General features: G+C 38.5%; 1 protein-coding gene and 1 long non-coding RNA gene across 7 annotated transcripts; one reads left to right on the forward strand and one right to left on the reverse strand.

The window, feature by feature from the left end:
• The first annotated feature begins 8,304 nt into the window (after nucleotides 1-8,304).
• LOC113057381 (tumor necrosis factor alpha-induced protein 3-like) lies at nucleotides 8,305-18,967 on the forward strand. 2 transcript variants are annotated; one of them, XM_026224763.1, is made up of 9 exons: nucleotides 8,305-8,569; nucleotides 9,421-9,757; nucleotides 14,342-14,532; nucleotides 14,771-14,912; nucleotides 15,011-15,181; nucleotides 15,271-15,451; nucleotides 15,675-16,558; nucleotides 16,828-17,027; nucleotides 17,106-18,967. In XM_026224763.1, the coding sequence occupies exons 2-9, from the start codon at nucleotides 9,451-9,453 to the stop codon at nucleotides 17,364-17,366; spliced, it is 2,337 nt and encodes a 778-aa protein (XP_026080548.1). In that variant the 5' UTR covers nucleotides 8,305-8,569; nucleotides 9,421-9,450; the 3' UTR covers nucleotides 17,367-18,967. The 2 variants fall into 2 exon arrangements, with proteins under 2 accessions (XP_026080548.1, XP_026080549.1); XM_026224764.1 differs by lacking the exon at nucleotides 8,305-8,569 and adding an exon at nucleotides 8,740-9,268.
• A 6,250-nt stretch (nucleotides 18,968-25,217) lies between these two features.
• On the reverse strand, nucleotides 25,218-27,082 carry LOC113057382 (uncharacterized). Of its 5 annotated transcripts, XR_003277813.1 has the most exons (5): nucleotides 27,059-27,078; nucleotides 26,790-26,880; nucleotides 25,741-25,788; nucleotides 25,556-25,648; nucleotides 25,218-25,443 (listed from the first exon to the last, which is right to left on the reverse strand). It is a non-coding gene; the product is annotated as an uncharacterized LOC113057382 (long non-coding RNA). The 5 variants fall into 5 exon arrangements; XR_003277811.1 differs by having other exon boundaries at nucleotides 25,220-25,443; nucleotides 26,790-27,082; XR_003277815.1 differs by lacking the exon at nucleotides 25,741-25,788 and having other exon boundaries at nucleotides 25,220-25,443; nucleotides 27,059-27,077.
• Between the last annotated feature and the right edge of the window lie 307 nt (nucleotides 27,083-27,389).

Below are 27,389 nucleotides of genomic sequence, written 5' to 3' on the forward strand. Positions count from 1 at the left end.
TTAAAGTGCATTCAGTCTTTGCATTAAGTAAACCAGTTTAGAATACAATTACAGTGAATTGTTATGAAGTACATAAATATGTAAATGTATCTGTAATACACTTAGCACAAAAAATATATATATTTACATTTAAGTATTTATTTTTCACTACATTACACTAATGATTGATAATATAGATTTAGCAATATTCAGCTATTCTTTTGTCATTCCTAGGCAGTGTTTAGAAGAGAGACGTTCTCATTCTAGATGGCTCAAATCAAGCGAAATAAGGCATTGTTTGGATATTTTAAGGAAGTGAACACGACTGGAGTCACAGTGAACGGTGTATGCTCTAAAAGATGTTCCTTCAAGGGTTCTCCACAGTTCTATTCAGAAGCACATCATCCTGAAGAACCTGTTTATGATCAGATGGACTTCTGAGTTAGATTTAATGAGGCTCTTGAAATCTGAGCGTGTTAAAGCCGCTCATAACTGGTTTTCTGGAGCTCATCGGTCCAGCAGACGCTCCACAGCTGAATCAGATCATGCTCAAAATGTCTAGACAGTTTATCTTCTGAATTTGTGTCTGGTTTCCTATAATAACCATACCTTTTCTTTGCCCTTTTAAAATATTGGATTTCTAAAAAAGAACTATATTCACATTAGTAACATGAATGATATAAGAAATAGGCCTACTTACAACAATAAAAACTACTTCTAAAGCATCAATTAATCTTTGTTAATTTCAACATTTAATAACACATTATTAAAATCATAATAATATATAATATTAGTTAATGCACAGGAGCTAACTACCATTAATAAAATGATCCAAAACTGTAAGAAATGTATATTCATTAGTTAATGCATTACTGAACTTAAACTAATGGGGCCTTGCTGTAAAGTGTCACCTGAATTACTGCAGATTCAGTGTATCCTACAAGTGTGAAGCAATTACAAATGTTTATACATATATTTCGGCCACACTTTCTTTTAAGATCCAATTCTCACCATTAAAATGTTGCTCCACCACAAAAAGCACATGTAGTCATTAATCACTTACCCCCATGTCGTTCAAAACTCAAAAGCTTTGTTCGTCTTAGGAACACAATTTAAGATATTATAGATGAAAACCGGGAGACTTGTGACTGTCCCACTGACTGCCAAGTAAAATACACTGTCAGGATCCAGGAGAGTCTGAAAGACATGGTCAGAATAGTCCATCTACCATCAGTGATTCAACCGTAACGTGATGAAGCGACGAGGATACTGTCTGAAATGAGTAAAGAACACAGAAGAGTGTAAGCTGTCTTGTTAGGGATATGGAGAATATGGTCATGCACAATATTTTCATTATAAATAGACAAAATGTTAATATTAGTAAATAATGAGAATTGGTCCCTATAATAAAGAGTTAACGTATTTCTACAAAATGTGACTGTACAAAATTGCAAGTTTTCAGACCAACTCCAAACTCGAAATGAAGAGGTATCAGTGTGATGAAGACAGCATGAGAGTTTGAGATGATAGGAAGCAAACACCACAGAAGTGAGGAGTCTCATGAGGGACGCTCGCTCTCATGTTATGTGTGACCTGTGTTCAACAACCGCTTCTGTACGACAGACAGGGATGAGCAAGGCCAGCTCTGCGACTGAAGCATATGAAATTACATTGTTAAAAAGCGTATTTCAAAAGCTTTGAGCGCGCGGCTAAAGAGAGGAGGTCAGCGGCGCTCCAGGAGCGAGGGATGTATGTGAGGGCAAAACTCGTATTGTTATTCATTCAGGTATTTGGTGGACAAAAAGATCAATTATAATATAATATTCATAACTTATACAAGTCATCTTTGGTGGTGGCATTATTAAATAATGTCATTTTTATTACTGGAGCTACAATTTTCATTATGTGTTGTGTATGTTATTCATATATATATATATATATATATATATATATATATATATATATATATATATATATATATGTGTGTGTGTGTGTGTGGGTGTGTGTGTGTGTATAAACCATTTTATAATTATAATTTCAAAAAAAGTATTTTTCTGCTGCTTTTAACTGATGCAGATTTTGAGAATATAGCAAGAATAATGGGAATAACTATATATATATATATATATATATATATATATATATATATATATATATATATATATATATATATATATGTGTGTGTGTGTGTGTGTGGGTGTGTGTGTGTGTATAAACCATTTTATAATTATAATTTCAAAAAAAGTATTTTTCTGCTGCTTTTAACTGATGCAGATTTTGAGAATATAGCAAGAATAATGGGAATAACTATATATATATATATATATATATATATATATATATATATATATATATATATATATATATATATATATGCATGCATGTATGTATGTCTAAAAAAATTACATTACAATTGTAAGAATTTTTGGGGAAATATGCTTGTCATGAAAATAATGCAAAACAGGCTTGATTTTAATAAAACTGTGAAAAAAACATGTTTTTGTCACACTGATCCTTAAAAGTTCATGTTTATGATAAAATCTAACAAAATAACAACCATTTATAACTAATATTGTAAATAATACTTGACGTTTAAGTTTTTTTCGTACTTGATGGTCAACTCAAGTTTTTATTTTTTATTTTCTTTGAATATAATTAACTCAAATGAAACTAACGATCAAATATATTGAACAGGTCCTCTTCAAGCTTGGGTTGAGTCCAGAAACAGAGCAAGCCTTTGCTGCCCTCCAGTGTTATCTGACATGAACTACATCTCATCTCCTGCTTTACTCTGTGCTCTGGACACTACTGAAACTAAAGACATGCTTTAATAACTGCAGCACATGGAAAGATGGGATGTTTGTTCACAAATCTGAATTCTTAGATGAAGTGTTTAAGTGAAAGTGGCCAAACACAAGTAATAACATGTTCTCTATTGCTAGTATATCACATAGAAACGGCAAGAAATGCATTGAATTAAACTAGAATTTGTAAGGACAAAAAAACTGAAATAGTATTTTCTTGTAAAACATACTCCAATAACCTGTTTTATTTTGCCCATTTTCCGTCATATGTTTCACAAACAGATGAAGAATGAAGACATAACTTTGATATCAGTCGATAAGATGATCAGCTCTTCCTTCTGTTACTACAGACAACAACAGCTTGGTTCATTAATTATCTACCATGTTTGTTTTCAAGCATCTTTAGCCAAAATTTTAATTGATATAAAATAAAAATGCTTTCATTATTATAATTTTTTGTTTATGAATAGATTTAATTTTTATACCCTCGCTCCAAAATCAATCTTATACATTCAAATATGACAACACCTCATATATGTGTGTATGTATGTATGTATTTTTAACTTAGAAGTTAAATAAAGATAAATCACAACCTTTCATTTATTTACTTTGAAAGAATGAATGAATGAAGTGTGATACATTGCTAACTATGAAAACTGTTCAAAACATTTTTAAAGTGTATAAACACAGTTAATATTTACTGGTAATTTTCTGACAGAAGTTTTTCCATACATTTTACAGACACATCTGTTAACCCTAAAACACAATCCAATGAAGTGCAGAATTAAAAATACTGGTAAAACACCTGTAAAAAATAAAATAAAATTCCTTATGTGTTAATACGGTATATTGTGCCCTGTTTCTACCCTCTTTTTATTTTTACAGTGTTTTTTACGTGTATTAAAACGTTATGTATATTGCTGCTGCCTCTGAGATTCAGATTTGTCCTGTAAGTATTCCCTTCGAGGCCTGTTCTGAGCCTCGGTGTAATACCGCGCTGGTCCGGGAGGGGGCGCTATATCCCTGAATCTCTGAATCAGCTCAGCGCTGAGAGATCCTCCAGAGGGAGCCACACATCTCCTGATGCTTCATAACAAACTCAACCCTCCTAGATTACAACATTCAGGCGTAAGATCGTGGGGAATCTACTGCTCACAATGACCTAGAAAAAGTGAACAACAGTAATTCCTCCACGCTTTTGTTTTAAAAGATGAATTTAGCTTGTTATCTCAGAATGATCCTGCAGTGAGGCCTGATGTTATGAATATAGCTGATATGGACAGGAAATGATGTAGGATATCGGTTTTGTCCCTGCAGTAAAGTTTAGCAGTGCTCTGCTGAAGCGTCTCAACATTTGCACAAATGATACTTACATCACAGTGCTGTAGTGTTGAAGTCAAGTTGATGATTTATGAAGACAAAGCAGGAAATATATGCCTCTGTGCTGCTGAAAGCTCTTCTCTGCTCTCTCAGGCAGTAAATAACCTTTGTGGGAGTTTCCGTTGACAGCCAAAATGAGTTCATATTAGATTAAAGATTGGAAAAAAAAAAAAAAAACTGGGACAGGAAGAGCTCACCGCAAATGTATGTGTGTCGTGTTATTAGGCTGTGGGCCAGTCTGTGCTGAATGTGGGATCAGGTGTATTGGAAAAACATCAACATTTTCTGCAGTATTCAAGATTATTCATGGCATATTGATCAGAATATGCCACAGCGCCATGTAGAAACACAACCAATTCAGCTCAGGACTCACAATCAGTGCTGGGAAGGAAACACGTTACTCCATTTAAAATCGAACAAGTAGTGTGACTATTTCGTAATGTAACTGATTACAACAAATATTTTTAACTGTCAATCATATTGAAACATTTCAGTGTCTTTCATCATTTAAATTAAGGTTATAACCATTCAATTTTAAAGAACAGCCCCCACAAAACCAGACTTTATCGTTTTAGTTTGAGACGGTTCTGAGGTTAAACACAGGTTTAAAATCACGCTGTCGTGGACCGAGCTGTGACAGGAAACACTGGAGTCTAACAGTTCATCTTACACATAAACCATAGTTATCAGAGAAGCATGTGTCTTCTTCAGGTGTTGTTCTCCTCGTCTGTCGCTCTCTGTCTACTGGGAAACTTCTGAGTGATGTAATGATCACATTTCAGTAAGGGAATGCTTCAGGGGCACAGCTGGAAACTTATGGCCTTCCGAAAAGAAAAAGAAAAAGAAAAACGAAAAAAAATCCCTCTATGTTTAAGTCATTTATGTAAAATCTACGAAATCCACCTCTGTGTAAAGTCAAACTGACATTATATTAAAAAAAATATTAATTAAACAGATCAATTTTCTATCTATCTATCTATCTATCTATCTATCTATCTATCTATCTATCTATCTATCTATCTATATATATATATATAAATAAATGAACAGATTTCAACATAAATCATTTCAGTTTAACTGATATGTTGAGTTTTAAAGAGTCAAAAGTTGAAAAAAGCCCCAGTTGGTATTTTCAGCAGTAGACAGTTGTGTAACTTCTTTAAATGGAGAGATTACGGTCAATGCAAATGACTGCGCTGATGGAATAACCTTGATTCTTCAGCTTCCTCAGATTCACACACCGTGGAGGGATTTCTGCACTTCAGAACTTTCCTCATTGGGACACATCATGTGCAGTTTACACAAACGTGTGTTTCGTTCCCGTTAATGTCGGTTTGAGCCAGACACTGTGAACTTTTCTTCCCTGTTGTGACACACAGTAAAATAAAAGCTCCTCGGATGTTGTTTAATGTGAGTGACAGGCTGCTGGATCGAAAACTGTCTGGCCATATGACAAACATAAAAACCCACACTTTCGAGAAGTCAGAGGACATTTTTTTATACTTTTTATTTGATTTGATTAAAAAAAACCTGGAGTTGGTGCACCGCGGGGAGTCAGTGAACCGAAAACACGTCAAAAGTCCTTTAAATATGTGAAAAATATATTTCAATATGTCTTTAATATGTTCTAAAGCTTTTATGGTTCGTTAATGGCTGAAAAAATTTTATTTTATCAATTATAGTTGATGATGTAGAGTGTATTGTATTATATGAAACGAATATAAATATCTGTCAAACAATAAATGAATTCAGGGAATGTGAAGAGATGGAAAGGTATAAAGTAGGTCAGTGCTATGTTTAGCATGAACGACCCTCGTAAGAAATGAAATATTAGTCACTCTTCATTGCACTATTGCTGATGGGAACTTCAGATCATCTTCTCTTGAATGCTGAGTTGAATCTGGAGTTGTAAACTTTACTCCCACGTCGTTTTCATCAATCATATGCTCAGGTTTCTGCCCAGGACACACAGTATATGGGTCATTCTACAAAACAGCTCTCTCATAAAGAGTAAATCTGATGCTGATGTTAAAGGGTTTGTTCAGCGAAAAATTTAAATTATGTAATTAATGTCTCACCCTCATGCTGTTCCAAACCCGTAAGACCTCCGTTTATCTTCTGAACACAGTTTAAGATATTTTAGATTTAGTCCGAGAGCTCTCAGTCCCTCCATTGAAGCTGTGTGTACAGTATACTGTCCATGTCCAGAAAGGTAAGAAAAACATCATCAAAGTAGTCCATGTGACATCAGAGGGTCCGTTAGAATTTGTTGAAGCATCGAAAATACATTTTGGTCCAAAAATAGCAAGCTTTATCTTCTCTTCCGTGTTCAAAACAAATCGAACTGAATCGTTTTAAACGGTTCACGTCTCCAATACGCATTAATCCACAAATTACTTAAGCTGTTAACTTTTTTAATGTGTCTGACACTTCCTCTGAGTTCAAACAAACCAATATCCCGGAGTAATTCATGTTCTCAAACAGTACACTGACTGAACTGATGTGAAGAGAGAACTGAAGATGAACACCTTCATCTTTTGCGCTCGACGTAATGGCGTCATTTGCGATGATTGCCCTTGATTCAAGCCTTCGGTTTATCCGCACCCATAACACTAGCACAGAATCAGTTCAGAATCAATCACCAAAAGAATCAGTTCAGTTCAGACGCTCTTTGTGTCGGTCTGCTTCACGCTTCAGGTGTTCATCTTCAGTTCTCTCTTCACAGCAGTTCAGTCAGTGTACTGTTTGAGAACATGAATTACTCCGGGATATTGGTTTGTCAGCCACATTAAAAAGAGTTAACAGCTTAAGTCATTTGTGGATTAATGCATATTGGAGACGCGAACCATTTAAAACGATTCAGTTCGATTTGGTGAACTGGTTCAAAAAGATCCAGTTACTTCGAATGATTCGTTCATGAACCTGATATCCAGACTGCTTTGATTTGAACTCTCTCACAACAGACACGAAAGAGAAGACAATGCTGAATAAAGTCATAGTTTTTGCTATTTTTGGACCAAAATGTATTTTCGATGCTTCAAAATATTCTAACTGACCCTCTGATGTCACATGGACTCCTTTGATGATGTTTTCCTTACCTTTCTGGACATGGACAGTAGACCGTACACACAGCTTCAATGGAGGGACTGAGAGCTCTCGGACTAAATCTAAAATATCTTAAACTGTGTTCAGAAGGTGAACAGAGGTCTCACTGGTTTGGAACGACATGAGGGTGACTTATTAATGACATAATTTTGATTATTGGGTGAACTAACCCTTTAATATGGCAATTACAACCAGTAACGTATTTCTCCTTTTCCGTTTGCTGTTTTAGCAAATACATTTTGATACATTTTACAGTTTGATGTGACAAAACATACAGTATACATACTAGGTTCAGCCTTGTTACCAAGATTTTGTATAGTAAAAGCCCTGCTGAAGAAAACAACCGAAACCATCACAGAGTTTGTCATGGTTTTAACTGGTTATAATGGGACATGTATTGGTTTGAATGTAAAAACTGCAATGGTCCCTGTGAGTCTCTTCTGTGATCGGTCCACTAAAACCACTAAGTCCTGATGAAATATGTCCCAAAACACTACAGTAAACCATTTCAAACAGTTTTAATGGTTAAAAGTTGATCCATTATTTTAACAGTGGACACCATTGGAATTTCTGTAATGGTTTCTATATATTTTTTTTTCTTCAGCAGGGAGTGAATATTATAGCGTTCAGTTCTCTTTCTAAGAATAACTTTAGTTTCAGCTTGTGCAATCAAATTAAACAGTCAGCTTTGTTACCGTCAACCCTGTTTCCTCTCGGAAGGCATGACAAACATGAAACTATAGCTATTCATTTATTAACCCTACTCTGAAAAAGGCAGGTAGAGAGGCCCTAAAGTAAAACTGCAAACCCACTGACTAAGACTGCTGCGTTTCGTGTAATGCACATTCATTCTTTACATTCATCAAAAGAAAGTAAAACACACACACAGGTGTAAATCGCACAGGCTGGGACTTCCACAGCTGGGTTTCCACATCTCACCTAACTACCAGTGTTATGGGTGTGGCAAAACAAGCGTCGAGCTTGACGTCATCGAGCCCGACGTAACGTAAGCGTAAAGCCGCCGTTCGCCTCCTAGCGGATGAGACGAAGATAACGCTTTTTATAATGGATTGTGAAAGTGGAAAGTACCTTATGGAAATCCCCACTGGCTTTTATGTACTGCTTACAATCGAGCTGAACTAGAGTAAAGACTTGGACGTGTTTTGGACGCGTCTCGCGCGAGCAGTGAAATCCAGTGGATCTTTAAGAGCGCTATGGACGATTAAAGTGGACTGAGTGAAGTAGCAGTAAAGCCTGAGCATCTTATGGGCTTTGTTGGTGGATACCGACATATTGAACAGGTAAGAGTTGCGCCCGTTCACCCTCGCCTCTCTAATATCGTGTCAGACTGAATCCTAAACCGAGCGAGACCGATTTCTCCCGTTTTGTCTCTCGCTTAAACGGCTGTCTGTCTGTCTGTCTGTCTGTCTGTCTGTCTGTCTGTCTGTCTGTCTCGAACAGACGGACTCGGTCCTGAACGCCGCGGATTTGACAGCCATTGTTTGCGAAGACGTCACTCATCGGCGATTTAAAACATTAAACAGAGAAAACGTTCTATTGTTGCCATGGGGACACATCGCTTCCTTTCGAATGTTACAGTGTTGCATTGTCTAGGTCTTCTGTCAACTCAATTACGTAATTCGAGCGTCAGCTACTGATGTTACAATATTTGTCCGCGCGGGTCTCTATTGTCCCCGTTGTGCTTTGTGTTTAATAAAGCTGTGGACGTCGCGTTAACGCTGATAACGTCTCGCGCAAGAGCTATTTAAGGGAACGCTGTCGCTTTGGCGTTCAGAATAAGTTGTCCCTGAAGAACCTCGGCGGCTGAGACAAATAAATGGTGCCCTTGCAGTCAATGGCATCTCAACGCCGCCAGGTTCCAGTCAGCCTGTCTGAGCCCATCTTTAGGCCATTCTGCTAGAGTTTTGGAAATTTCATTGTGGGGGTGGACTAATAAAGATCTTCGCCTTTCACTCATCTGACCTCAAGAGCCCTTTACCGTGAGTCTGGAATACACCATCAGCTTTCAGGGGCCACGCTCGTCCTTTCAGTTCTTCACCTTTATGGTGGAGGGGAAATTCTTCTCTGTAGCACATGGTCGTGGGTTGAGCGCCTCTGACAATGCTGTGTTTGTTTCATGTCTTCTTTGCAGAGCTAGATTGGTTCCCCTCTCCAGACTACCATGTCTCAGGGCCAGAACTTCCTGCCCAAGTTCCTGTTTGTGAGTAACCTCCTGAAGGCCGTGAAAATCCGAGAGCGGGTGCCCAACGATGTGGTGAAGCCCTCGTCCAGCGGCGGCCTGATCCATCACCTGCGCAGCATGCACCGCTACACGCTGGAGATGATCCGCATGAGCCAGTTCCCGCAGGCCTTCCGCGAGGTCATCCAGGCCGCCATCTTGGACCGGGCCATGCAGAGCTCTCTGGAGCAGGAGAAGAGGCTGAACTGGTGCCGCGAGGTCAAGAAGCTGGTGCCGCTGAGGACCAACGGTAACTATGCCGTGATTTTATCAGCTACAAGTAGCAGCTTTCTGTGTGTTGTGTTTCCTTCTCAAATGGATTCTTACTCCCGTGATAAACCATTTGTGTAAATTTATGTTAGTGATGCATTATTGGTCTGATACACTATACACGGATTCTTCTAATGAAATGGTCTACTTAAATGATTGAATGAATAATAGTGACATTAAAGTTCAAAAACTCTTTTATTATTATTTTCATTGTTCAAATAATGGCCATAACAATCAATGATATGACCCAATATGCTAAGAAAATAAATGTAAAAGTGCTTCAGGAAGAAGATTTTTTTCACTGTACAAACAAGGCATCTTGAAGATGACGTTGACTGCTAGAGTTGGTATCATGGGACGTGTTCGGTCGTACCTCCGGATTAACATTAGCTCCTGGATGCTTTGCATTGATGTGGTCGGCTAGTTTATAGTGGACGGACTCCGGTGATATCCAAATTCCTTGCTGCAGACATTGTAGATGAATTTATTTTTATCAACACTTCCAATAGGTCGTTTTTATAAGTCAATGTTCCAGTCAAAGATCCAGGCAGCGCCATCGAGTTCTTGTCTCCCTCCTTCATTTTACAGTCGAATGGTGGCTAGAACGGCTCCAGGTTCAAAGGTCAAAACGCAGTGGATTAATCTGCGTTATTTTTTTTTAACGCCTTATTTTTTTCTCAGATTAATTAACCAAAATGAATGCGTTATTTTGACAGCCCTAATATATATATATATATATATATATATATATATATATATATATATATATATATATATATATATATATATATATATATATAGAATTTCTAACCGTGATTGCAATTATGGATGTCACAATTATTTAATCGTTCAAAGCGGTAATAAATCATTCAGGCCACTTATGTTAATCTGCTTCCTTAAGATGCGGTTTTTCCTTTCTACATGTTATCTTGAGGGTTTTCCCCATTATTTGAATTTTAGTTTTGATATAACATTGTAATAATAATGTTCATTTTTTTTTTGTATCATTTAAAAAAGAAACCAATCCAACGTATTGTAGACCTTTGAGGCTTATGACAAAAGTCATAATTGACGATTATACGCTTGAAATTGTAATTGTGATTTATTAACTACAATTCGTACAATTTCCAAAGATTGATGTTTATACCCTTGTTTAATGCATCTGCTGCCATCATCTACATCTCATCTGGTGTCTTTATCGTATTCCGCAGCTGTTAATAAAGCCATACCAGTTGACCACTTAAAAGAATACGTGCTTTTTTGGCATGCTTGGCACATGAGGGTTTCACGCAGACGGGAAAATCCTGCCCTGTCTGTCACACTGATGTTCTTCCCCCTTAATTCTACACCCAGTTTGACTGAAGGGGGCCGTGGCGTGATGCGGGGCTCTCAGTACAGAGCGCTTTATGACTCTGACGTTTCTCTGGCTCACTCAGGGTCAGGACGCTCTGCTCTTCTCTTCTCTTCTCTTATGAGTAATGCTGCGAGGGAAACTTCTCTGTACTTGCCATTGTTGCTCCATTGTACAGTCACTAGTTACTGTAACTGAAATTAAGTAAATGCAGATTTTACGAACATTTGTCCGAAATAGTTCGCAAGCTAGCGCTGTGTCAGTATTTTCTACCGTATATTGCTTCATTTGATCAGGTCTAGTTCCTGGTAGTGGATATTGTCTCATTCTTGAATTCTGGTCTTTTTTATTTTTATTTTGGACAGCACATATTTTTCCTCATAATGAAACAGGAATTTCCTGTTTTAAATCTTCAGGGATTATGAAAGCGTCAGACTGGAACATGATGGTTAAAACTGATGGCATTGATATGACCCTTAACCGAATACAGAGGGGAACTGGAATAAATGTAACCCTCAATAAATGTAATATCCCTAATAATGGCAGTAGCTTTTTTTAAAGCAAGTTAACTAAGACTTAAGTTTTAGTTTCGTAATTTGACTTAAAATAAATGAAATCATAACTGTAATCCTCTAGGAATCGGGTATGGTTGGGTTAGGAATATGTTTGTTCAGTATTTGTCTCAGTTTTTTGGTCTGTTAAAGTAGGGATACTTAAAAAGTCCTTCCACGTGAATGTAACAACTTCCCAGGTCAGAAGACGCATCTTTGCTTGATGAGAGATTTTGGGCTGGTGTTGTATTTTACCCATGTTATGCATTTATAAAGTGTCTCTTTAATCAGCCGGTGCGATCAATAATCTGTGTCACTATTAAAGCGGAGGATATGTCTAAATGTGCTTGTGTTTTGTACATTTACATTCATTCATGCATTCCCTGCGAATCGAACCCGTTATCATTGTTTGCTCTACAGGAATACATAGTTTTGATTTCCAATAGTGTGTATTTAAATAAATTAAATTAAATTAATGCATTTAGCAGACGATTTTATCTAAAGCGACTTAGTGCATTCAGGCTATCAATTTTTACCTATCATGTGTTCCCGGGGAATCAAACACCCAACGCTTGATAAAGATGTCTAAAGCCAAATCCCAAAGCTTTTAGGTAAAATAGTTTAGTAGCTTAAAAAACAACCGAGTGTTGAAATTGCGGTTTCATCTTGGGCCTGTATAGTGCATCTGATCATAAAACGGTGAAGTGGACGGCGTTACCATATGCATATTCATTTTCTCGAGGCCACGTTTTGCTCCTGTGACCAGTGTTGCTGAATTTGATGACATGGATGTGGTTGAATAGCAGATGTAGTTTGTGCTCACAGCTCATTTTCTGTTCTTTTATTGTTTTAGGGAAGCTACATTGAAACTGTAACTTCCCAAATGACAATTTCGCTCATAATTTACGGTAAAGTTTTTAAATACAGTCAAGCTACCTCTATGATTCTACAATGTTAACTAGTTACAGAAAGTAGTATACTACTTTGAAGGTGTTTAAAAGTGAGAAATAGTGTTAAAAATATGTAACTCCACTTAAATTTGCAGAAACATTTCATTTAATAAAAGAACTATTTAAATGGTGTGTAGAGACTTATTTCTCAAGGACTGATTGGAGGATATTAAAAGACTGAATTATTTTTTTCTCGGACCTGACATTGCTGCATTCTCAGTCCATGCAACCTTAAACTGCAACTTGATGGAAATTTGTTAGTGGAAAAACAGCTTATTTTGAAAAGTGTTTCTGAAAATGAGTTGGTTATTGTTCTAAGTGCACTACTTTAAGAGTGTTTGGCCCAGTAATGTTGTTAATTCAGATTCAGATCTCTTCGTTTATGAGTTTGATTTGGAGGTGTTTTGGAGTTTGTATTGTTTCCCTCTACGGTTTATGGGTCATACGGAAACTTTCTCTTGTGTAACAAGAAGCAAAACAACACGATGTACAAATAGTTTCCAATGTAAATAAATTCTAACCTGTAGACCAGTTAAATCCTCCTTCTACTTAGGAACATTTGGTCTTTGTGTTGGTTGCAGGTGTAGACACAACCCTTGCTTTTAGACAATCACGCAGGTTTAAAGAACCGAAACTAGATCATATGTTCAGACTTCCCTTATCGACCCTAGAAATGGCACGGGCGCAAACATTCCTGTAGAGCATCGCCCCTCCTCTCTGGAAAGTCCAAATGCTTTATATCATGGCTCTGGTGTCAAGAGGAGACAAGGTAAAGACAAAGCTGAAGTGAAGCCCTTACGGTGCTTAATCAGAGAATCACATACTAGGGAAATTCCTCGCAGGCTGTTTCACACAAGCGCGCACACATGCAAATGTGCACGAATGCACTAGCACACACATGTTGCACAACATCAGAAAGAACACTGAATCTAGGCCACGAGCACAGCTCTGCAGCGCATGATCTTTGAGTGTTCAAGTCTGCTTCACTTTGATCAAGAGTTACAGGTTACAGTGAAGTTACTGATTTACAGAGTTTTGAATTGTTTTTCTTTCTTAGCTTGACATGTCCAAATTGCTTGCGTGTGTAATGAGGAGTTAATTTCAATGTTTTTGCAGATCAGATACGGTCTCATGTCCTGTTTTAAAATGCATGCACTCGGATGAAATGGATCTCTTTAAACTGCTTTTAACACCTCTGTGGAAATCCCCTGTATTGCTTTTATCTCATTCTTTATCTTGTTTCTTGACAAATATGGCTGAACTAACCTTTTAATTATAATGAGATTGCTGACAGCAATAAAGCAAAGATTGCACATGTAGTTTTTAATTTTCTTAGTACTATTTTTTTGTTGCTATGTTGTGCGGGTCAAGAGGTTGCTGTTATGACAGTCTAGATGATGTTTAAACAGGAACTGCAAGTTTCATAGCCTTTTTGTGAACGCATAAATACCTCCTTCACAGATTTCTATGACCTGTGTTTTTTCAAAGTGCACTTCGAAGTGAAATTTGTCTATATTATAATGCATATGTTAGGAGATGGTAGACCAACTAATGTATAATGGCATGTCTGCATGTTGCCATGTTTGCTCATCCAGAAACTGAGGAAATTTGGGAGGAGAGTACGACCTCATTGCACCACAAGAACTTGCACAGTCCCAAGCTCTTGACTGGCGACTGTCCTGAGCTCAAGTCTGTGTTTATGTGTCATGTAGGTGATGGAAACTGCCTGCTCCACGCGGCGTCCCAGTACCTGCTGGGGGTTCAGGACACAGACCTGGTGCTGCGAAAGGCTCTTTACGCAGTGCTGAAGGAGACAGACACTAGTAACTTTAGAGGGCGCTTTCAGACCGAGCTTCTGCACTCTCAGGAGTTCACTCAGACGGGCCTGCGATACAGCACTCTGGTAAGCACTTCCCCTTTCACAGTGAGCGTGTAAAACTGTCATTTTGTGGCATAAACAGCCTGATAAATCCAGCTAAAAAAGTCCACCACTTGACACATCCAGTTCTCAATGTATTACCATTAGAGATGTTACTGAACAAATGAAGGATTTCAGAATCCCATTACTCCTCATTAAACTTTTTTCTTTGCTATGACAAGGGTAAAACTCGTTAATAGTTGTAATGTTTTTTGTTTCTCAGAACTGGGAGGAGGAATGGGTGAAGATTGTAGAAATGGCTTCTCCGGTGTCCAGCAGTAATGGCCTACAGTTTGACTCACTAGAAGATATTCACATCTTTGTGCTTTCAAATATTCTGCGGAGACCAATTATTGTTATTGCAGGTATGTATCCATATACAATTATGTCTATAAGAAGATTTGGACCCATAAAGTCCTTTAAAATGAGCATAATATATGACCGATTTTTTCTCTCTCGACAGACCAAGTACTTAGAAGTATGAAGTCTGGTTCGTCCTTTTCACCCCTCAATGTTGGGGGCATATACCTGCCTTTGCATTGGCCTCCAGGAGAATGCTACAAATATCCCATAGTGCTTGGCTATGACACCCAGCACTTTGCACCTCTGATCACAATCAAAGACAGCGGCCCAGGTCTGCCTCCAGACATCGCACCAATCCAGATTGTGTTCCTACTACTTGGCCCAGTGCATTTGAATAATTGATGTTTGTGACCCTTTCAGAGATCCGTGCTGTGCCACTGATAAACCCTGGACGGGGTGGGTTTGAAGATCTCCGAGTGCACTTTCTGACAGAAAAGGAGCAGCAACAGAAGGAGAAGTTGCTGAAAGACTACCTAATGCTTATAGAGATCCCTGTCATTGGCCTGGGCTGCGATCCCACACAGATCATCACCGCAGCCAGGTATGAGCTAAACACTCTCTTTGGTGAAGTCTTGCTGGTTAAGCGGCCAGATCCGAGCAACCTAGGTTGCCTCATTGCAGTTGTTTCTGGAATTGTTGTACTAAATGATACTTTTGATAAAACGTCTGATAAATATATAAGCATTTCCTAAATGTAACCACAGAAATGTGGTTGTGGGATCTTACAGTGTTCCTTTTCAAATCTTGAACCCTTCCTCCATCAGACTGGATGAAGGCAACCTACCTGAGGACATGAACCTGATGGAGGACTATCTACAGCTGGTCAACCATGAATATAAGCGCTGGCAGGAGGATAAGGACTCTTTATGGGCCCCCCAATCCCAGCGTCCCCCTCCCTTCTCAGTCTCCCAGCTCTCTCTGATTGAGATCCGCTGTGCCACCCCCCGCTGTACCTTCTACGTCTCGGTGGACACTCAACCCCACTGTCACGAGTGCTTCGAAAAGCGCCAGGCGGGTTGCAAGCCGGAGGCCATTTCCACCACAAATCAAACCTCGTCCTCGGACCCCGAGAGCCGAGGGAGGCTGGAGCGCTCCGTCCTGCCCAGCCCACGTTCTGCGCCCCCTACGGCCCCCAGTCTAAGCCTTTACAGTGAGACTCATGCCATGAAGTGCAAGACGCCCGGATGCTTGTTCACTCTCAGCGTGGAGCATGACGGGCTGTGTGAACGCTGCTTTACGGCGAGGCAAAACCGAACGGCTGCTAATGGGCCACCGCAAGGCCCCTCTCACGGCTGGTGGGCGACAGGCAGCCGGGAGCGAGAGAAGGAAAGAGAGAGAGAACGGGAAAGGGACACCGAGAGGTGCGTTATGTGCCGACAGGAGGTCTTTAGGATATTCAACGGTCTTTGCCCACCCTGCATGCAGAGGACTGCCGTTTCTGAGATGGGGGACACCCAGCAGCAGGAGCCCAGGACCGAGGCCTCAGTATGGGCGATGCACCGGGAGACGGAGCGCACTGGGACAGCCGGCCACACCTGGCAGACGCCCGCGGCCCGGCAGTGTAAACGCTCCGGCTGCCAGTTCTTTGGGACGGCAGAGAAGCTGGGATTCTGCACTATATGTTATCTAGACTACCAGACCAATCACCGTAAGTGCAGCTCTTCTGCATTCTCTCACTTCTTCTTGTAACTCAGATGAAATATCTTCTGACTGTAGGGGTGTCCAAACTCAGTCCTCGAGGGCCGGTGTCTTGCAGAGTTTAGCTCCAACTGCCTGGAAGTATCAGGTGTGTTCAAAACTCTGCAGGACAGTGGTCCTCCAGGAGCAGGGTTGGGACGCCAGGACGCCTGTCCTATTGGGTATCAAGTCAAGGAGAGAAACAAGTGTGTGATTTTTATTTTGTTTTTGTTTGTGCAGTGGCCACTCCCGCTCTTGTCCAGCCCAGACACACGTCCGAGGCGGGCTTCCAGAACTGTCCGCGGTGCCGGGGTCAGGGCTGCGGCGCCGAGGGAAAGGCCATGCTCGAGGGTTACTGCAACAAGTGCTTTGTGAAGGAACAGAGTGCCAGACTCAACCAAGCTGCTAGCAGGGGCTCTCAATCCCCACCTCTCGTCACAGTAAGTGTCCTTACGTGCTGGCTTTGTTGCTGTGGGGAAGGTTTGGCTCTTCTGACGAACTCTGTTGTTTCTGTCCAGCGGGCCTCGAAACCACGTCCTCCTCCGATGCTGTCCCAGACACAGTGTCGGCGCAGCGGCTGTAAGAACCTGTCCCCGGGCTGCACGGACCTCTGCCCGGACTGCGTCAGCCGCGGCCAGCGAGAGGGTCGACGTGCACAGGCGCCCAAAGAGAAGAGCAAACAGCGCTGCAAGACGCAGGGCTGCGACCACTACGCCAACCAAGAGAAACAAGGCTACTGTAACGAATGTGACCACTTCAAGCAGATTTACCGGGGCTGACAGAACAGTTCGATGTTAAAACGTGCCCAGTCCATCGCACGTCCACGTGCATGCTGGTGAACTCTCTTACACGAGGAACTTTTTGCCCAAAATCCCCCACCTACATTGGGCAGGGCCTTAAGAGCCCGGTGGTGATGTAGAATTGGTGAATACCTCTTAAATGAAGTTTTGGTCATTTGTATCACTTGTTTAGGACTGTCGTGAGATGTTAGCATACAGAAACTAATGATACACAATGACGTCTAGTTACACACACCCGTGGCGTCCGCTGTTTATGTCGAACAGGGTAATCAATCGCAAATGTTTGTTGAAAAATTGAGGAGAGCATGTGTAAGAATTAACAATTTCAGATTAGTGACAAAATCGAGTTAATTTACCGAAAGATGTGTCAAATCCGATGTACATCGCCACTGTGGACTGCAGGAAGTACTGGAATAAGACGTACAGGGTATGCAGAGACCACCGAAGGACAGCATTTGATAGTTTCTTCATAAAATGTAGGTTAAGTGCCAATGAGAGCTTGCTAAGCAGAGCTCGACTTTCATTTCCTGCTGCACCATCTGATGTCTGCGAGCAGCATGGATCTGTTGCCTTCGAGAATGTTTTTCTTTACCATTTTCACAAGTCCTTCTTGCTCTTGAAACTGTTTTTCACTTTTGCTTGCCTTGTTAAACTTCATATGACGTGCTCTGTTCTATTGAATGGATATGTTCATTTCTCTGTGGCTGAAGAATTCCTTAAGTGCAATGAAAACCAGATACTTGACACCTCCCCGATGTTTAGAGCAGATGAAATTAAAATAAGCTGAAGGGAACAGCTGTGCCAAAAAGAGAGCGTCAAAAAATTCTGACAAAGCGAAAAAAAACGATGATAAACAGCCAGGGAGAAAACGAATCAATCTGAATGTAAACGCCCAGGTCCTAGATCTGCGAACTCCCCGTTCGGCCACTTTCTTTCGGTTGCACTACTCTCCTTTAATCACACAATGCCTCAGTCTATTCTTTGCATACATTTAGTATGCACAAACTGACATTCTCTATTTGAATATTTCTGCAATATCTGCACAGACGTACCGAGAAGAGATCGAGCTGGCTCCTGTGGCATCATTTATAAAGAAATAACTGTCTGTGTTAAACATTCCCATCCTTGAAGTCCAATGTTGTGTGCAAGCACATTTAGCTTCGTCTACTCGAGAATTAGATTCATGTGGGCCTATACACAAATGTGCTTGGGATAAATGATACACACAAGACGAATCTGCAGTCGAATCAGAAACTCAAGAGTGTCTACTCTTCAACTACTGGATCTGTTCAGTCAGTTCAGATCATCACAAACTTGCACAATACTAAATAAGCTGCTCTGGAATTAGGAACGGTACTTCTGACATACAGTACGTAGTGACATTCCAGTTATAGACCTAGAGGAACATAGATGACAAGATAGAAATTTTGTGCAACCTTTCATATAGAGTATTGTATGAAAAGCCTTGTTTTTTGGTTTGTTTGTTTGTATTTATTCACAGCAAATATTAACTGTAATGTGTTTCAAGAATTATTTATATGTGGTCCTGGAATAAATTATTTTTAATAGAAAAACATTAACACGTTTCCTGTCTCTGTTTATCTTGATTTGCGTCATTTCAGCTTGAAATGCATGTTATAACAACAAACTCTCAAAATATAGTAGTTTATTATGCATTAATACACTAACAATGGTGTTGATATTGGTAGCAAAACAATAATATATGTGGGATTATTAGCAGAAATCATAGCATGTGTCATACTCGCAGGGACAGTATGCTTGGAAATAATATTTCACATCTTTGATTGCGTTCATTATGCGCCAGCCACCCTATAGCGACTTTGTGCTTCTACAACTTTTTATATAAAACAAAATCAGTCAGTTTTATGGCTAAAATGTGTTTTACAATAATGTTATTTACACTCTTTAATGTGGCATGACAGATTGCTGTATTCATCGTCTTTCCAACTATTATGAGACACTAGTTTCATTAAATTACACTGTTTTCTTTGTGGACATCTATGGTATAATGCAGTAAACGATTGGAAATAATATTTAGCATCTTAAACTCATTGATTGTAGCGTGCCAGCCACCCAGTAATCACAACCATTTTGTGCAGTGTTGCCTTTAATATGACGCAAATTCTGTACGTTTTATCACAAAATACAAATTATAAATGTGTTTTTCTCTTATAGTAGTTACAATATAAATGTGAAGGTTCATCAGAAAGCATAAAAAAACAGTAGGCTATAGGTTAATTTAAAGGGCTAGTTCACCCAAAAATGTAATTAAATTACTCAACCTCAAGGTTTTTATGTCTTCTTTTAGACGAATCCAGTCGGAGTTATATTAAAAATTGTCTTTGATCTTTCAAGCTGTTTCATGGCACTCAGCGGGTGTTGCAGTGCATCAGTCCAAAAGAAGTGAAATAAAAAACCCTCATCCATTAAAAAAAAAGTGTCTCACACGGCTCCAGGGGGTGAACGAAGGCCTTCTGTAGTGAATCGATGCCTATTTGTAATAAAGGTATCAGTATTCAAAATGTAATAATCACTTTAATGTAGCTTATATGTCATCCACCCAGAACTGTGAGCACAAGCTTGATTCAAGTGATTATTATGTTTTGAATATGGACATCAGTTTGCATGTTTGCAACAGGAGGCCTTTGTTCACCCCCTGGAGCCGTGTGAGACACTTTTGGACTGAAGCAATGCAACTCCCGCTGAGTGCCATGAAACAGCTGGAAAGATCATAGACAATTTGAATATAACTCCGACTGGAAGCGTCTGAAAGATGAAAGTCTGATACACCTAGGATGACTTGGGGGTGAGTAATTTATGGGCTGATTTTCATTTTTGGATGAACTAACCCTTTAATGAAACATCTCATTGTAATCGGAAAGATGATGGATGCTGCTTAAACTGAAGCGAATACAGCGATCTGTCACGTCACATTAAAGAGCGTGACAAACACTTTATTGTAAGATATATTTGTTGTATTTAAACTGACAGAATTTGAAAGTGCTCCCAGTGCGGCCCGCATGCAGGCTATACCCAAAATATCATAACTTTAATTGCTATGATTTAATTCTCATATCTTTGATTTTATTCTCAAAATATTTGCACCTTATTCTCATAATTTCGACTTTATCCTTAAAACATCTCAAAAATATTGTCATTTTTATTTAGAATTTTTTTTTTTTCTTTTTTTTTTTTTTTTATATATGGCACTAAAGTGCTTAGTGCTTAGACCTCTATACAAAGAGTTTTATTATTGCTAATTAATATTTTTTAACTTGCAGGCACTGCACTACAATACGATCTCTATGAGTTGGTGGGAACAAACATAAACTCTGTGTGGTCCTTCTTGTTATCGCAGCTTGACTTTTAGTTATTAATATACACATGCTCTTAACAAGTAAAACATTTATTATTTTTTCTCACAGTTTTAGCTGCTGCACTGTATACATAAATTGTGAATTATGAAAATAAAAGAAAAAAAAAATAATGTATCTTTTTAATGTATCTTGTAGAAGCTTGCAGAAAATATAGTTTGGTTTGAATCATCCTCAATCTTCAACTTCTCTTCGGTTATACTGGGATACATCACACCGGAGCTGCCACTGGTTAATGCAACACTCAGTAATACGTTTAAAATATATATGTTAATATTAATACGTATTGATATTGTTTACTATACAAATTTGTGTAGCAAATTGGTATCATCTCTGACCGACTCTAAATTTAGGAGTCTGTAAAACCTCGCATAAACCCAAGGTGAATTTTCTACCATTAGAACCAAACTATTCCGTCACAGGAAGTTTTGTGGTTTGAGTTACAACATCGCTATCTTTTTTGCCAGCTTAAAACTTAGTGGCTCTTTCTAATAATGTGATTCTGAAAGTCAACTCACAGCTCTTTCAGGAGCCCACACTCAAACTGCTCGAGAAGTAGGCAAGCCCCAAACCCCCAGGAGCTCTACTGACTCACAGCTGGAAGGAAAGAGAGCACAGAGGAGGGGATATTTGTGACATTTGAGCGATGCGGGGGCAGCGACGCTATAGCGTGGGAGGAAGGTTAACGCTCAACCTGTAGTGCAGCTCTCTGAAAATAGCATGCTATGCAAAGTGACACGCTAAAATGTGCAGCCTACACACTATCTCTCTGTCACAACGTTATAGCACACTTCCAAACATAAAATCAGAGTTATTAGAATGAACTAAAACTACTTGAAATAATATAAACTTTAACTGACATGAGACCTTTTGCTAGCTGACAAGGACAAATCATAATAATAAAAAAATAAACATTTAAATAAAAAAAATCTAACTTGCTAAAACTTGCTAAAATGTAAAATAACAACTAATTCAAAATATGAATAAAACTATGATAGTATCTCGATGCTAAAATAACATTGTTGCTAACATATCAAAATAATATGAGTAGGAACAAGCCTTTTATAAAAGGATTACATAATCAAGTGTTAAATAAGTTTTCAATTAAAACATTAATTAATAATCTTTATTGATAATGTGTGTTTTAGAATGACTGAAATGCTCTGTGATCCAGATGTTGTCAATAAAGTGCATCATATTTTGCTTATTTCTATAATAATGTTACAATCAACTCTTCATTCTGTTTGTTCCAAGATTACATGAAGAATCGCATTAACTGAATTATTGACATCTGTTGAATTATAGATGACAGAACTGAATTCAATGATGAACTGCCTTTAACTATCACTTTACATTATTGACACACGGTTTTGCTAATGAATGTTGTTCAGTTGCTTTGACGCAATGTCTTTTGTTTAAAGCGCTATATAAATAAAGGTGACTTGACTTGACTTGATTGACCGATTTGTAAGCAGACAACATATTTTCAATATGAATCATTCCAAAACTGCAGAATTTTTAGCGTGAAACTGAAATAAAATTGCCATGCCCTTGAAGTGAAAAAGGAAACAGAAGCACAGCAGGATGATATGGATCGTACAGTATGTATTTGTCTGGGGGACTGCAGAGGGAATTCCAGGATTGATCAGATCCCATGAGTCATCGGTGTACAACAGGAAAACTTCCAAGATGATCTGTCACTTCAGGTACATTCCAGAAACGTTTCCTGAAGGCCGTGCATGGCTCATGACAGGAGCCACACCTGTCTTTGTTGAATGTTGTGTTTGCTCAGTTATTGTATAGTTCAGTGTTCAACCATGAGTGTAATAAAGAATTCACTGCGTATGATCAGAGTTTCAGTTTACAGGCTTCTCTAGCATCTGTCTCTCTGGAGTGAGCGGGTCAGAAAGCCTCGGTCTAGTGGTGTGATGTCAAAACTGAAAGTGTCTCACGTGTCTAGCGCCCGAGAGGCTGATACTGGGAAGCGGTGTGATTTGCATGGTCACGTCATGCTGCGAGCCCTTCAGTGCCCTGACTCATCCTCCAGCAGCGATCTATAGGATGGATCCCGTAAATTTCATCATCACGTAGTTCTGATCTCAGCAGCTCCACAGAGTCGCTGCTCAGGGGGTGCCCCGAAAAAACTACAGTCTTGAGTCGGAGTCAAGTCAGTTAAAACTACAAGTGTGTGTGGACTCAGAGAAGCTATAGGAAACATTCAAGGGGAAATCTCTTTTTCAGGTGTTTTTTTTTTTTTTTTTTACTTTTCAGTAAGTTATTATTTTGACTCATGATTAAAAACCCACTCATCCTTCGCACTGAAAAGCTAGACAATGTTCAAATGGCAACAATGGTGAAAATTTAATATTATAGACGTGAATGGAATTACCTGACAGATTATTCTGAACATTTAAAGCCATTTTATTTCATGGAATCTCTATAGATGTTGACATGTCTGTGACCTGCTGTAACTCAGGAACAGCTGAAAACCCCTGCTCTGTCTGAAGACCCTTCAATAGCTCAGATAACCACTAACTGGATCTTGATCAGCTCAGAGTAAGAGACTTTGAGAGGAAAATGATAGGTGAATTTTGAAAGGGATTTTTTTTTTATATTCTGTAAAAGTGATATATTTATAGATGAATGACATATCGCAAGTCCTCTTTATTGGTTTATCTAAAATCTTAGATTGAGACAGGATGTGCACTACAGCTCAACTGAAGTGTGTTCTTCCTCGGTCACAGTGTGAAGATGAACTCAGATACAGATATATTACCGATCTCACACTCATTTGATCTGTTTATTTATTATTTTTTTATCTAGTTTTAAGGTAAGTTATGGCCACTTTCTGAGTAAACTGGAATTCATATCATCTGTATTTACCTTAAAAATGTTTGTGTTTTGTTCGTTTATTGGCACAAACACCAAATCGCAAATCATCTTTGTGCTCGCAGCAGCAGTTTTGCTTGTCCATTGACGTAAGTAAAGGGAAAATAAAAGTGGCGTGTTTTCAGCAAGTCAACAGGTAGATCACATGATCAACAGATGATGCAGAGAGCCAGGACTGGAGATGTCTGCCATCTAGTGTTCAATGTGTTCAGGACATTCATCCCTTCCTTCAGACTGATGGATCCATCTCCTCTTGTAAAACTCTACAATATCTAGATTTGTTTTAAATTTTTATCAAAAAAATTATATTCTTCTGCGTTTGATAATCTTGCGGCTGATTTCTTTTTGATAAAGTAGCTCCCTTGATTTCTCAAATTTCGGAACACAATAAAACAGTTTGTGATGTGCCACTCACAATGAGAGAATTGGATGATGATGAAGTCCCCTGTAAATAAATCTCTGGCCCTGATGACCTACCTTTTGAATCTTATAAAGTCTTCTGGGGTCACATTAAAGGGTTAGTTCACCCAATTATACAAATTATGTCATTAATAACTCACCCTCATGTCGTTCCAAACCAGTAAGACTGTTCATCTGTTTATCTTCAGAACACAGTTTAAGATATTTTAGATTTAGTCCGAGAGCTCTCAGTCCCTCCATTGAAGCTGTGTGTACGGTCTACTGTTCATGTCCAGAAAGGTAAGAAAAACATCACAAAGGAGTCCATGTGAATGAATCCATCTCTGATAATATGGGGTTGCTATTGTTTATGCATTAAACTTGTGGTCACAAGAAAAACATGTCATTCCCTCAGCACTGCGTCTCGAGGCCACGACATACCATAACGTTCCTACAAATTAATATCCAGAGGTGGGTAGTAACGAGTTACATTTACTTCGTTACATTTAGGCCTACTTGAGTAATGTTTTGGGAAAAATCTGTACTTTTACTTCGTTATTGTGGGCGACGCTCCTCTCGTTACTTTATCTTAATGCTATAAATGTCAGTGAAAATGTTCTATAATAATGTAAATGTTATTTGCTCTTTTTCTGAACAATGAAAGATTAGTGGCAATATTTATATCACATTAACTTTCAATGTTAAATTCACATTTAATATAAAGTCAGTCGTATTAAAAAATATGTTATGGCATGACACCTATATTTGTTACTTAAGTAAACAGACAGGGTTTTATAATAAATTACATAAATTGGAGTAAAGGCTGATGAAATATATACATTTATACACTGTAAAAAAAAATATGCCTCTCCAACATAAAAATTTCTAGTGACCCGTTGCACCTAAAATTTTTAGTTGGCCCAATTTAAGTTGCGGAAACCAACTTTTTTGTGTTGTGCTGACTACCCCTGCATGTAGACTGAACTTGAAATAGAATGTTGTGTCAATTAAATATTTTCTGTTGACTAAACATAGCTTGTTGGGCCAACAAGCAGACTCAAATTGAAATAAAATGTTGTATTAAATATTTATTCTTGGTCAAAATAGTCTATTTTTCATTATTTCAAATAAATTACACACTAGGCTTTGATAAAAAAAAACATTTTATTTATTTATTTAAATACATATGAATTTGCCTGTTAGGCTCAAGTAAAATATTACACAAGTATTCAACCAGTGCCGAAACAAACATCATGAGGGAATTTGTGAAGTCTCCCAGATTGTCCATGACAACTTCCTCCTCCACTAGTTGGTAGAACTGTCAGTCACTTCATTTTCATGGCCTTTGTGTGTGGCCCCAGTGCCTCAGTATCCTGTGAAACACAATAAATGTCTTTTAGTGTCAGACTGAAAGCATAATGTCTTATGCAATCACTACTGCATCACAAACAGTAATACCATAATAAAGATATTCAAATTAATTACCTTAATAGTCTTTGAAATTGAAGCTGGCTCTCTCAAGTACAGGGGAAGACCACTAAGAACAGCAGACCTTCAATGAGTAGTTAGATCTGTGGTCTGCCAAAAAGACCATCAATAAGACATTATTAAGTCGCTTAATTAACAAAGGGGTTACACATATACTCTACCAACAGTTTAGGATCACCTACTCTTTTCACCATTGGGCGTCATTTCAACCAACTTCATGAAATAGTTTCCTGAAATACAATCAAGATTACAATCTGAGAGGGATAATCAGCTAACAAGTGCAGCAAGTCTACAGATCCCTTAAAGAGATACTCCACCGAAAAATGTAAGTTCTGTCATCATATGTTGTTTCAAACCTGTATGAATTTCTTTCTTCTGCTGAACAGAAAGGAAGATATTTAGAAGAATGTCAGTGGGGTATCCCTTTAAGACTGTTTGAATAACATTACCAGAGTCTACTTAGGTTAGATACTGAGAGTGGTTTTCTAACAGTCCTAAAATAGGTCTCAAACATGCTGTGCGCACGATGGCTGTTTTTTGTTCAGTCATATTGACCAAAAGCATGTCAGGTGACTTTCATGAGGCTGATCAAGATTAACCAATGGTGAAATGAGTCAATTCTGCCCAGTATGTAGGTGCTGGTCAAACGGAGCTATATGATAGGAGAAAAACAGCTTAATACTACACCAAAATATTTCTCTCTAATGCATACATGTTGATCTCAAGGTCTTAATCAGGGAAGTTGACTGCTTTGCCCATTTTGTTATCCATACCAATTGAAACAATAAAATAGCACCATAATCAAAATCTCAACCAAGGTTCCATGTACACTCCATGTAAATAAGATAACGTAAACAATACGTGTGGCATCCCACAAGCAAAAAAATAAGCCATCATCTCTGAACGCCATTTATGGCATACATTATATTATGTATTTGCGGGATTTGTACATGTATTGTAGATCATCAAAATCAAGTATACATTGAACCTTTTTGACAAATTCTGATCATATAATATAATTCTATTGTTTACATAATGAGCAATGGATAAATGTCACAAGACAATTATCAACTCAACTGCCAGAGACCTTGAAATTAAAATGTTGAGTTTTGCAGTTAAGTTTTTGTGGATCAGTGAGCTGTTGGCAGTTTGTTCTCTTAAACAGGTATCAGTAAATTATGTTACACTGTTTAACACTGTTATATCTTATACAAAGAAATGATTAATATACCTGGGCATTCAGTTGTTCCAGAAGTTCATCCAAGTTGTTCCACCTTCCCAGTCTTGCTTTTGGCTCTGTACATCTTTAGCAACCCCTGGGACTTGGGTAAAGTTGGTTTTATATTCAGACATTCGGACTTCCGCGTTCAATAACTTTGTTAATATGCACTTGAAAAAGACACTTTCGGTCAAGTATCATTACCGACCATGATGAGTACATATCAGAACACATTTTTATGTCGAACTCGACGTTTTAAAGACGCTGATAAACACGCTTACCTCTATGGAGTGTCGTGACGTCATCTCCTATCTGAGGGACTATCTACAAATTACGTGTTTCTATTAAAAATAAATAAAAACACAACTGTTTTTATTTATTTGCCTGCAAATGAATAAGAACTGTGTTGATTTGTTGGTTTTAACAATGATATGATTTATTTCAATAGGTTTTGAAAGCATGGGTCAACTTCTCTGAAGCAAGTTGGAACATCTAGTCTGGACACTACAGAACATACTAAAGCCCATGTCTTGCTGTTTTATTCACCTCTGTTTTTCTGATTTTAAGTATGATAAAGACTTAACAGTGTAACAGTGTTCTCCAGGTGTTGAA

This window comes from Carassius auratus, chromosome 38 (assembly GCF_003368295.1).
Source record: "Carassius auratus strain Wakin chromosome 38, ASM336829v1, whole genome shotgun sequence".
NCBI classification, from domain to species: Eukaryota; Metazoa; Chordata; class Actinopteri; order Cypriniformes; family Cyprinidae; genus Carassius; species Carassius auratus.

Bases quoted from the DNA above. Each gene is read 5' to 3' on its own strand.
- LOC113057381 (XM_026224763.1), top strand. From the start codon at position 9,451: ATGTCTCAGGGCCAGAACTTCCTGCCCAAGTTCCTGTTTGTGAGTAAC. The intron at 15,182-15,270 runs GTCTGCCTCCAG...TGACCCTTTCAG, and splicing joins AATCAAAGACAGCGGCCCAG to AGATCCGTGCTGTGCCACTG. The intron at 16,559-16,827 runs GTAAGTGCAGCT...TTGTTTGTGCAG, and splicing joins AGACTACCAGACCAATCACC to TGGCCACTCCCGCTCTTGTC.